Source organism: Pteropus medius, unplaced genomic scaffold (genome assembly GCF_902729225.1).
Source record: "Pteropus medius unplaced genomic scaffold, Ma_sr-lr_union100, whole genome shotgun sequence".
Taxonomy (NCBI): Eukaryota; Metazoa; Chordata; class Mammalia; order Chiroptera; family Pteropodidae; genus Pteropus; species Pteropus medius.
The window spans coordinates 1,254,365-1,267,185 of record NW_024340699.1 but is presented as its reverse complement, the minus strand read 5'-3'; the positions used below and the strand labels follow the sequence as shown (position 1 = coordinate 1,267,185).

The window sequence follows — 12,821 nt, the reverse complement described above, 5'->3', positions numbered from 1 at the left end:
TGCTTATTAATTCATGAATATTTATGTACTGCACCATGTAGGATATAAAGAATCTGGGACTTTGACTTGTGGTTCTGCATTAGTCACAAATGTTGCATGTGGCATTCTATTTAGCCGCCCTGCCTCCTACCTACAAGTATCTGTGTCGTGGGGCATTAAGGTACAATCATATCTTTAAGGAACGCACAGCCTCATAGAGAGAAGGGGACACTTACACACCACCGTGTGCCAGGGGCTTCATTTGGAATCCTGGCATTGCCTTTAATCTCCCTTCTTCCTCACACCTCTCATACCATCAGTGACCATGGCCTTGCAGGCCACCCTCCTCCTAACTATTGTATCTTCAGCCCCTAATGTTAGGTGAGGCCCCACCTGGGATGCTTCCTCTGACACCTCCTCTGTGAAGCCTTCTCTGGTTTCCCTTTTCTGCCTCCGCAGTCAGCCATGCTCACCTTTGTTGGTATTTTGTGCTATTTTACCCCTTACTAAAATTCAGGCACTTTGTTTCCTGGCCTGGGACACCCCGGTGTCTAACACGCTCTTGGCACATAGTAGGCCCACAACAGGCAAGATCGCCACCAACAAAAGGCAGCACGCGCCAAGTATCAAATGATGAAAGTGGCCAAGATCCTGAGAGTCCAGGGAGGGCTCATGCTGGAAGAGCGGCCCGAGCAGGGAGGCCAGGGCGAGGGCCAGGTCTGAGCCACCTTGCCTCAGGACGCCAGGAGAGGTGCTGATTTCTGCTTTCCCATTGCCCCTCCCAGTCGTGCCATCCAGCCCCACCATGGCCTCCTCCACAAGCCTCCCCTCCAACTGCAGCAGCTCCTCGGGCATCTTCTCCTTCTCACCAGCCAACATGGTCTCAGCCGTGAAACAGAAGAGTGCTTTTGCACCAGTCGTCAGACCCCAGGCCTCCCCGCCTCCCACCTGCACCAGCACCAATGGGAACAGCCTGCAAGGTAAGCCCCAGGCCCCACCAGGCCAACCAGATGCCCTGGCTTCACCCTCCTAGGGCCTGAAGCTGATGCGTCACTGCTACCGAGGGGGTCAGCCTTGGGCTTGCCTGCTTCTCTCTGCCCTCATCTCTTCTGCTCTTTTGTGCTCACTCTCCTCGGCCCTGGCTCCTGGCCCTACACATCCGTCCTCTGCTCGAGTTCCTAAGCAGTCCTCTTGCCAACGCCAGCAATTCTGCTCCGGCCCGGGATTTGCTTGAGAATGCTGTTTCCGCTTACTAATGCCACCGTTTCTCTTTTCTCCCCTCTCATTCCCTGTGGTCGCCATACTCAGACCAGTCTTTTGTGGACTCTAGCAAGTTCTCCACTGCAGGGTCTCTCCCGGGACTGGCCTTCTCCTGAAGTAGGTCACTCAGCCTTCCCTTTCTGTTGCCTGTGTCAGAGTGAACGTGTGTGGGGCTGCTAATGGGGGAGGGGGTGAGCCACAGCGTGAGCAGAGCCTCGAGGTTACAGCTTCATAGACCAAAGGCCCAAGACTTACTACTGGGAAGTGGAAATCCCACAACACCACAAGTGTATTCTGGTTCATAGTAAAAGTGTTCAGTCTTTTCCCCATCATGGAATATAGAAAATAATGGAGCCAGCAAGAATTGAGGTGACCTTTCAGTTCTTTGAGAAAAAGCCCCACCCTTTTCAAAATGGGTCCGGCATTTCTGACGTTTATCTTGTGTGCCAGCATTTTGTTGTGGTGTTGACCCGCATGACCTCATTCAGTCTCCCACAGCAGGGCTGTGTGATAGGTAGTCACAGGTCCTACGTTATAGATGAGAAAACTAAAGGTTAGGGAGGTGATGGAATTGCTTGGCTTCCAACAGCTGGTATGTGGCAGAAGCTGGTTTCAAACTCAGGCTCAAAAATTTATCTCCTCTTTCTAACTCCCAAGCACTTTATTACTCAGAGGAGGTAAAAAGGGCATATCCAGGATTTCTAAGGCAGCTGGCAGGGAAATAACATCGGTGAAGTAACTGCTACCCTTTTTTGAGCACTGAAAAGGTGCTATGCTACGCAGTGAGAGTGCTTTATCTTATTTAATCCCCACATCTACCTGATTAAATATGAGAACTGTTATGATCTCCATTGTACAGGTGGTAAAATGGAAGCATATGGAGAGTAAATACCTGCCCACAGGCCTAGCAGCCAGTAAGCAGTGGCGAGGAAGGCAAACCCAGCAGGGGCTGTGCCCCTAGGCCCTGGCCTACCCAGCTTCCCATGGTGGCTTTCTTCAGTGGCTAGCACGCCTATCATCACTGCTGGAGTTCAGCCAGGGAGGTTGGAAGGGTCAGGAGGGTAGCATAGCCGCCTGAGACTTCTCAGCCCGATTTCTTCATATGTATATTTATGCCTATGTATACTCATACTCTGCATGTTGGATCCTTTACATTAATGAAAAACTTATATCGATATTCCTGAAAACCCTATGAGGTCAGTACTATTCCCATTATATAGATGGGGAAATTAAGGCCCCACTTGCTTAAGGTCATAGAGCTAGTAATGATGGAGCCCAAATTGGATCGACGCTGTGGGACACCGGAACCTGAGATCTGCAAAGCGTTGCTCAGAAACCTGCCGGCGGGTGTGCCCAGCACAGCCAAAGCCAGGACCCGGCATGGCGTGCCCGTGCCCCTCCTGTGGACGCACGTTGGCAAAGTCATCTCCTCAGAGGGGAGAGGAAAGTAGCCTGGCTGTGGAGGCTCAGTTCAGGCAGCAGGATTCACGATAGGAAATGCCTATGCCCACAAAGGGCAGCCCCCCACTCATGTCATCTGACTTTTTCAGCTAAAAGTCATGCTTTGTCACCCTCACTACACGTCAGCTGGCAAACTAGGGATATGATGCTTAAGCGAACATAACGAATGTATAACGTGTTTAAATAAGGATAAAACATAGGGAAAGTGGAAATCTGCTATATCTGAGCTGCCAGTCACAACCTTTGCTGAACACAGAGTTGACGTCAGGAGTTTGTGACCAATGGGTTTTGTGACCAGCAGCCGAGGGGTGGTACTTGAGATGGAAAGAAGGCCAGCGGCTCTTGGAAGGTCAGCCGCTGTATCAGAGGCCGACAGTGACTTAAGTGGGCAGCCCTTCTGTGAGGCTGTCTTTCCATGACATGTGCACAAAGGAGAGAGCCGGAAGGGACTGAAAATAGGGGCCAGGCTGAGATTTTAGAACCTCCTGGATTTAGGGAACATCTGGTGGTGTAGGGGTGTGTGTGCTTGTGTGTGTGTTTAAGTAATCATGAAATGGCTTCAAGACAGAGACGCATACAAAGTTTGGGCACTTGTCATCCCCAGGGCATTTCTAACCCAAGTCCACAGACTCTAAAAGCACCGAGACTGTCCCCCGCTTCTGGTTACCAGCCAGGTCTCCACCTGTCCGTCACACTCCTAAGACACAGCTGCACAGCATGGAGGGTGTGGAGACCAACTCAGGAACACACTTTATCTGGATTTGCTACTGCAGACAACATTGCCCTTTCCTGCTGATTGAACCTGTGTCCAGGAGGTTCTCTCTGGTACTTTTTGTTTTTCCAATGCTGTCACGTACCAAATATCCCTGCTTTGGGAGATGGCAGTGGAGCAGAGAAATTAGTCAAGTTAACTGACATTTTTTTTAAGCCGTCCTCCTTCCTGCCCCAGCCCGCTGCACGCCCAGCCTCGACAGTCACCAGGCAAGGTACACAAGCATCCCACTTGGGGCTTTGGGTATCCCCTGAGAAAAGTGACGGTGTGACAGTGGGCTCCTCGACCTATAACTAAAGAGTTATTCGGCTTCCTAAACTCCACCTCTTCTATAAAAAAGGGCACAGGCGGGCACAGAATGGGGGGCAGGAATCTCTGCAGTGCTCTGTCCTCTCCTCCTTCTCATTACAGTGACACCCGTGTCATCTGGGCCCACCTAGTTCAGGACTGTGATCATTAAGACAGGACAAGTGACAAAGGAAGGGTTGGTTAAGCAAATTGGCCATGTAAACAAGATTAGAGGTGACACATTTAGGTGGTTTAAGTGTTTTAAAGGCCTATTACCTCCAACTACCACTCTGCTAATTGTACCTCATTCTGTTTTTTTGTTTGTTTGTTTGTTTTTGTTTTTTTTTGAAAGCCAACTCCTTAAAGACCTTGTCCTGGCATCCCTTTTTTACACTCCTCTTGTGACTGCATTCCTGGTTGTTCCCCAAGAAAAAAAGCACTGCAGTCTCACGTGATGTTGCTGATGATAGTCACAGCCACTAATACGAGAGGGCTTGTTCCCAGCCTGGCTTCTGCATTACCTCAATCTTCCAACCACTCTTGGATGCAGGCTGTTTATTGTCCCCATTTTACATATAAAGAGACTGAGATTTATAGCCAAGATGGCTCATCCAGACTTATACAGCTAGCAAGTAGGAGGAGCCTGGGCTGAAAACCCAGGCAGATTGATGTCATGGAAGCCGCTGTGCCATATGGCCATACTATATTGAAGTCACCAGGCTAGGCCCATGTAGACTACAAAATCCTGACCTGAAAAACTTTCTCTGTATTAGAAGAATCACAACACCACAGTAAAGAAGGCAGATCTGTCTGGGAGAGGCTGGGCACCCAGCTGTGGAAGTTCAGAGGAGGGAAAGAATTAGAGAGAATTCAGAATAGTCTTATGGAGAAAGTTGACTTTGAACATGGCCTTGGATGAAGGAAAAGTAGGATTTGAGCAAAGAGAGATGGGGGGAGGGGCATATTAAGCAGAAGTATTAGGGATAACCTGAGCAGAAGGGCCATGAGCAGTATCCAGTAAGTGCTTGGCATCCTGGAGCACAGGTGCCACGGAACTAAGATTGAATAAGGAAGTCCTTACTTGGAAGTCATAGGCTCCATTATTTACACACATTTATAATCCACAGTTTCTACTGTGATTCCAACTGCCTTTCTCTCTCCCAAGGAAGCAAAAAAAAACCTTTGACAATTTACCGCATGTCTGAGAAATTTTTTAGGACAAAGCAACTCTTATCTCAGTACTTCTGGAGTCTCAAAAGATATTCTCTTAAAAAAGTTAAAAGGCTGTGGTCAAACAAATCTAGAAAATGGTGCTGAATGAATCACTGTAGTAGAGATCTGTGACACACCTAAGTTTATTTAAGGCTCTGAGACATCCTGCAGTTAAACAATAAAAGGGCTACTCCATTTAGTTTTCTAAACTTCTTTACCCACAGAACCCTTTTCCAAATGTTAAGACCATTGAACGTCCCAAGAAAAACTCTGAAAAATGAAGTTGTATTTCAGATTTAAAGAGAACAATGCAGAGAAATCTTCTTCCATCTTTCTCTAAATGGTCACACCTAGACTCCCCAGGTGTGTCTGTTTGCACAGGTCAAAGACTTGAGTCACTTAGCATGCTCATTGTTGTGGGGACATCCTCTCCCTTCTCCCAAAGCCGACGCCCCCTAGAGCATGGATTCTGTGCAATTTTAGGCCTCAGAGGACTTCATTAAATGAGAGACAACCCTAATGTCACCATGCCATTGGACCTTCCCCCAATGCAGCGATTTTAAACTCTAATCATGTCCTAGGCAGTCTCTGCAGTGAAAAATAAAAATAAAAAAAGGCCAGAGTAATTTCACGGAGACTGTACCCACACACTGGTCTTTCTGTCTCCCCACTTTGTTCAAGCTCAGGCTGGATGGCCCCACGTAGCTCTGGATGTCATGCAGTCTGGTAGTGAATATTGTGGACTTGTCTTTTTCTCGATGCACGTGTTCGATTTGTGCAAGATCTTCCCATTTTGTTTCTGGTTGGCTCATAATTCTTACTCATGTGGTGGTTCGAGGAAGGCCACATTCCACCCTGTCACTCCAAAGTCTCCTAGCTCTGCAAAACTTTCCATTTTGTCTTATTCTTACCAAAATGTGGAAACCATATTGAAAAAGGCACTGCCTTTCAAACCCACAGCTTTCCGAGCTTCTGTCACAGGACGTGGTCACCCAGCTGCCGGAGAAGATGGCAAAGCCACCTTGGTCTTGGCAAATGTTGCTTCCTGAGAGTATCATGTCCTCATGGAAATCTTCATGGGCCCCACTTGGGCAAGTCAGTGTGCCAGCGGCATTTCTGGAACATTCCAGGCTTCAAACACTCATCCCTCTCACCCACATAAGTAATCGTGAGGGTTGCAGCCCAGAGACAGGAAAAACAGCTCCCAGCAACCCCGGGAGCATCCCTGGAGTCCTGCAGTGCAGTTTATTTCCGAAGAAACCTCTGCGGAGGTGCCTAAGCTCAGAGGCCACAAACGGTGATTTTTTTTTTTTCCTCTAAAATTTACTCCTCAGTAAAGTTCTGCATCTGGAATTTTGGAAATCGCTGGTGAGATTTAGCGAGCTATAACCCCCTGATGTAATATGCAAGATTCCAGGTGTAGGTACCTATAGGCCTCCTTCTGGAAAGAGGTTCTATGGCGTCTGTTATTCTCAAAGAAGTCTGAGAGCCAGCAAAGGAAAAGAAAGCGAAGCGTGGGCACCTCCTAGACACCTTCAGATATGTTTGTTTTTAATTTTAATTATTTGCTAACTTGCACAAACTGGGCTCTTTCTTTCTTTCCTTTTTTAATCCTTATTTTTACCTTCTCTTGAAATAATTCGGAAGATCTGGTGGCTGTGGGCAGGCATTCCTGCACAGGGCAGCATTCGGTCGTAGCTGAGTCGCTGCCCACCCTAGAGAAGGCATGCCCTTGGCAGCGTCACCTCAGCCCCTTCTCAGGGAGGGCACTTTGCTCCCAGCTGGGCTCTCGGCGCACTGGAGTTTGCCACCCCTGTATTCTAGATTTAAAAAAAAAAAGAGAGAGAGAGCTGTTAGCTACGGACTAGCACATCAGTTAGCTTTGTTTTACAACTCTTAATGTGGCCCTAGTAGAGGTTTAATTTAATTAGTCTAACACATTATGCTAGGTACCAAAACACTGCTAAGATCATTTTTTTTTTTTTTTTTTTTTTTTAAATTCAGGACATCCAAATGGGATGCTTTCAGGGGCCCCAACTGATAAATGTTGACTCAGCCCACTGACCAAATTAGCAGGAAGTTTGTCAGTTTTCTGCTTGGCTTTGCCTCACCACCCGATTAACCGGGTGTGTGTGCTGCAGGTGACCACCTTATAATGTCAGGCACACGGGAGATTTTGGTAGAGGTTTGGAACTCCCACCGAAAGCCCTGCTTTTAATAAGGGTGCCTGGACCCACCTGCAGCCTGGATGACAAGACCCCTAGGGAGGTGGAGCCTGCTGAGCTGTCATGATGCAAAGACCCCTCCCCCTGGCCTTTGGAGCTACAGCATCTTGAATTCTCAGGTTAAGGCTTGGTTGAAATACTGAGCTCCCTGATTCAGTTAAACCTAGGGCTCACTCGAATCTTAGGGGGACTGCATTTCCAGCTGATCCCAGATCTTTGGGGGTTTAAGTTGGTCTGCATTTGGCAAGAGACACTTCCTGTTTCTAAGAAAAATGGCTTTTGAGGGCTTAAGAAAAAGGCTCCAGGAGCTTTTGGACTGCAAAAGGGCTCTTGCAAAACAACATTTGGATGATTTACGTGTAAATGAATCAGAAACATGTGGATTAAATTTCCTTGTGAATACAGATGGGTTTAAAAATTAACGGAAAAAGTGTTTGGCAAAATACTTTTTTTTAATTGAATCTAAAATGTCAGGGGTGGGGAGAGACAAAGCAGGAGGAGAACAAGGGCCACCGGGCTCAGAGCCTCTCCTCACCTCCCGTGTCTACTGCAGGATTTGTGTTAGCTGGGGTTTGATTTTTTTTTAAATGGCACATTCTTTCAGACATGAGATTTGGGAAATGAAGAAGGACACTTCCTAGATGCAGTCATCACTGACAAGAACATTAATTTAAATTTAGAATTGCCAGGAAAAAGAAAGCAACGACTTTTTCTCTTTACCTGACAGGACCCTAAGCCATCATTGAAGCCAAAGATGGCTGCCTCTTGCTTCTAATGTAAGCATCTCTCTCCTCTCCACCCTTATTAAAGTTGCCACACTGTTTTTTTACTTGTCTTCTAAACATCCCTTATTCCTCACACCCATCACGTGAAGTGTGCTGTATGGCATGGTGCCTATTGGATATGAGGAAACAGCTCAGAGAAGTTAAACAATTAACACATGGTCACACAGCTAGTTTAGCCACAGAAGGGATGGGTTAGAAATAATAGCAGCTAATCTCTGTTAGGCCTTTCCTAGGAGCTGAACCTGGGCCAAGCACTTCACATATGTCATTTTACTTAAATCTTCAACAACCCTCGTAATATTATGGCACTTGCAAATAGTGATGAACTGCATTTTCTAGCTGAGGAGGCAGAGGTTCAGGAGACAAAATGCTACACCCGGGGACATGGCGGGAAAAGCCGGAGGTGGAGCCAGCCTGTCGGAGCCCATGTTCTTCTGAAGACCACTCTGCGCTGCCTTCTGACTCTGAAGACTTTGAAAGATTTCTGATTACGCAAACAGCTTTCCCTTTTCCCAGGATCAAACCCCAGCTTTCCTAAGCTACAATTTTCTAGGGTCAGATTCAGACCATTCCAGAAGCCCGGGCATAACCGTGGTATAGGAGACATCCTGGAGCCTCAAGCGAACCTGCCTTCTCTTCCTCCTCCATCCCTTCTCCCAGCTTCACGGGCCCCTTGGATGAGGCCTGCTGTAGCTGGCATTTGCTTTTCCCAGGTGTGAGCACCGAAATGAAGGCGCTGCTCCGATGGCTGCTCTGGGGATCGGTCTTGGAGCTAACAGCACGAAAAGAGCCACGGTGTTTTGTAGGAAGTGCTGGCAGCTGGGATGGACCAGTTTTTCATTTTATATGTTGAAAGTGAAGAAGTAGTGGGGGAGAGTGATACTGAAAACTCTCACTGTTTTGCAAGTTTGGGACTGCAACTTTCCCAGCGGTATTCAAACTATGTAACTTCCCAGTTATGTTTTAAAATTAAAATCAGATTTGGAGGGATGTTTAGGATTTTCTGTTCTGTTAAAGATACATACACAGGCTGGTATATTAATATCTTAATAAAGTACATGTATTTTTTTATACGAAAACTCATTTCAGGGAAGATGAGAGCACAGTTGTGGCTAATGGTCAACGAACATAGTGGTGTGTGGGTGTTTTTTTCCATCTCTTTCTCTCTCTTTTTTTTTTCTCAGTGAGAAGTTTGGATGAAAAACCACTGACTTTTGTCTTCTTCTTCCACAGCGATATCTGGCATGATTGTTCCTCCCATGTGAAAGAATTGCCTTGAAGAATTTTATTAATGAAGAGGTTGGATTCTGCTACAGCGAGTAATCTGATACAAGTCCCAGAGTGGAACTTTTAACTCAGGCCTTTTTAAGAGGAATCACAATAACTGCAGATTTTTAAACAAACAATATCACCGACCTTGCAAATACTGAAATTGGAAAGGATCTGCAAGTGCAGGGTGTTGGTTAAAGCTGTACCTCCCAAATGTTTGGGGGACATATTTATTCTGTGTCAAGAAAAGCAAATCCACTTTCTCTTTTCCTTTCTTTTCTTTTTTTTTAAGCTTAACTCTGCAAGCATTTGTCTTTTATAAACCGTGAAGCTGTATACAAGGGACACTATAAATAAGACTCCATGTTTTAATTTATGATGTTTTTAAAGCTGTGTAAAAGGAGAATGAAGTGGTGATATTTACAAAAAAGTTAAAAAAAAAAAAGAAAAAAAGAAAAAAGCTTGTATGGGACAGAATAGGAATGCCAGTTAGATTTTTTAGGAAACTAAGGGTCGGCTTTTGCGCCTTAAAGCATATCAAATGGTAGTTAGCTCAGACAGTGCATTTTCAGTATCTAACTTAACATGCCATCCCTTAGCAGTGCAAGCTTATTTATCTCTTTTGTATTGTTGTCTTAAGTAACTGTGTAAATAAATGCAGCCTGCGAAGTTAAAAAGTGATGTTAAGTGATCACATTTTTCCCTTCTACTCAAAAATCCAGTGCCTCTAGACAGATTGTTAAAACTGCATATTTAAACCTGATATCATTTTCACTTTTAATTATGTCAACTTCTTTTGAAGCCGATGGCCTCTTGAGAGCTTGGTGGCACACACACTGTGTCAGAATCTCCTTCGAGACTTCATGGAACAGGGTCCAGGCACAGAATTCCACATTATGCCCTCCAGTTATCAAGCCAAAACCCTACCTACACTCCGCCATTTACAAGTTTAAAGTTTACTCATCTTAAATGCTGACTTAATACCAATCCTCCAAAAGCTGACAAAGGCAAGATGGCAGGTTATTTCCGATTTCCCATTCAAGATAGCGCCCCATCAGTCGACCCTTACATTGTAACATAATAGATTAAAAGGATAGGTTAAGTGCTTTGGAATTAGGAATAAAAAGAAACTGGGAGAAAGGAGGAGAAGGTTGAGACTTACAAAATATAGTTTTCTGTTCTATGGGAATTTTTGCTCTCATTTTCTGGGAAGTGTTCTTAAAAATAAGAATTAATAGCAAAGATGCAGCAAAGCTATGAGGATGCATTTGCCTGATATTTTTTTTCTTTGCTGTTGTGTTTTTGTATGTAGTTATAAATACTGTAGATTTTTTCGTGATTTTTTTTTTTGGCCAAAGTTGTTGTTCTATTTATACATTTTAATGTCTTAAGACAGTTTTTCAATATCACACACACAAAAAGATTTTACTGCATATTTTGCAAAGGAAAAAAAAAGCTCAGTACCTATAGCTTGCACATACTTGCAAAGTTAATTAAAAGGCTTTTTGTTTTAAAGGGGATTTTGTAAAATATCCATATAAATAATGTATTTATCTTTGGGATTTGTACATTGCTTTCCCCTTCTTCCTTTTCCTCCCACCCCCAATTTATTTTATTGTGTATGGTTGCTATGTGAAAAGTGCGTATTTGTTTGGTCACCTACAGTTGTATTAGCTGTTTCAATGTGATTTTTAAACTTTCATTTATAGTTATTTTTAGTATTGTTTTAAACCATGCTTCAATTTTTTTATTTCCACCCAAAAGCCATTGTCTATTTTTGTATTATTTGTAAGTTAAGAAGTTTTTTCCTATATGGCAAAAAAAAAAAAAAAAAAAAAAAGTAGCATATTATTCTTGTAGCATTTAGTTCTGTAGATTAAAAAAAAAATGTATCCTTTGCTTTGGAAGCTTAAAAAAAAAACCTTAATGCTGTTTTACTCTATTAATATGCATGGAATCTCTCTCTCTGGAGTGACGCATTTTGTGCATTAAATTCGAGGGAGAAACTTCATAGAAATCAATGAACATACTTTCTTTCTTAAGTCTGCTTGTATATTTCCTCTGTCTTTCACATAAATATAAACCAGCAGATTGGATGCCTTAACAATGCAAATCATATTCATTTCACTTGTACGTTGTAACTGTGCACCAGAACTGTCAGTCATCACTAACATTCTAAGAAAAAAGAAGAAAAAAGAAAAAAAAAAACAAAGAAATCTAAAAGCTAATAAAAGAACTGTTTTGTTACTTAAGACAATGTAACTTTTTCAGTAGAGCAAGAAATTACAACAACACAAGCTGTAACTGTATGCCCCATATGGATTTTGCAATGGTTTCACTAGACTGTCAGAGCTATGATTTTTATGGGTTAGTGGTGGGGAGGGGAGTTTTGGGAGGGAAGGGAGGGGAGGAAAGCTGATTTTTCATGGTGAGAAATAATAATGATGATTAATAATAATAAAAAAAACTGGAAAATGTAAGCAAGGTGGACGCATTGCTTCTCGGTACTCAGAAAGGTTGTCTGAATTCGTGTGGTAAGCGCTGGCCTGAAGATGTGTACAATTTAAAGCCATATTTTGTCTGGTGAGCCCCTTAACTGTTTGTGAAGGACCGGTCGGTCAGCCGGCGAGGTGTCCGGCTCAGACCCTGACAACAAATGCCACCCATCTGTCAGCCATGTGTAGTGGTTAGAACTTTTCTTGAAAGTCCAAAGAGCCTTTACAATATGTATAATTTGTGTTTCGTTGCCTCTATTTATATTGATTAGATGAAAAGACGTTTTGGCCTCTCTGACCCTCTTTCTTCTACACAAAACTTACAAGTAAACGATGTTCCCCTAAACACAGAATATGGCTTTAAGGAGCAAATGAAATGGAGATTTAAATTAAGATTTCAGTTTTGGGGGAAAAATACAGCTTCTGGATGACTGGACCGCATAACATGCCCTGGCCTCACATTGTACTAGAATGCAGCTTAACGAAAGTCATCTCTAAATCTACTAACCTTTCACCTTCTTATCAAACTTTTTGAATAGACACACACTGTACAGTTCAATTGTTAGAGAACCTAACTACTGTAGAGATTGTTATAATTTTTTTTTTTTTTTTTGCAAAAATTCAAGCTGTAAAAACTTTTCAACTTTCACAATATTTAATTAAAGTTACTTCCTGTCTGTGATGGCAGCTCCTAGTTGTGTATTCATTTCAATAGTTCGGATGAGCCAAAGTCCAATATAATGTAAAAGGTCTGCATTTGCAATCACTCAGACCAGTGTTGACACCTAGAGAAAAGTCCTGGGACACCCACTTTCTTTCTTTGTAAATCTCTGGGGATTTGTTAATCTGCGATGCAAATTGAATACGCACAGCGTACTGCTGCCCTCTGCCGGCAGCAGCTGGACGGACATGTGCCCACACTGGCCCACAGAGGAGCCAAGATCCCCAACAATTTCACCAGCCAAGCAATGAGATCCCCCTGCAGGAGTGAACTGTGATTCCAGGATCTAACCATTCCAGAACACCATCCTCTGTGCTACAAGTCTGAACCAAGCTCTTCACATATGGCTGGGAG

At 44.0% G+C, this 12,821-nt stretch overlaps 1 protein-coding gene across 8 annotated transcripts in view; it reads left to right on the top strand.

Moving 5' to 3' along the window:
• The window catches only part of EBF1 (EBF transcription factor 1), a 376,947-nt gene extending 364,519 nt beyond the window's left edge, over positions 1-12,428 (top strand). For 4 of the 8 annotated variants that reach the window (XM_039876871.1, XM_039876860.1, XM_039876850.1 and 1 more), the window contains exons 15-16: positions 765-959; positions 9,216-11,459. In XM_039876871.1, coding sequence (XP_039732805.1) covers positions 765-959; positions 9,216-9,247 — 227 coding nt within the window. In that variant the 3' untranslated portion in view covers positions 9,248-11,459. Of the gene's footprint in view, positions 1-764; positions 960-1,287; positions 1,357-9,215 lie in introns of all 8 variants that reach the window. The other 4 variants (XM_039876803.1, XM_039876822.1, XM_039876831.1 and 1 more) reach the window with 2 other exon arrangements.
• The last annotated feature ends 393 nt before the right edge of the window (positions 12,429-12,821 follow it).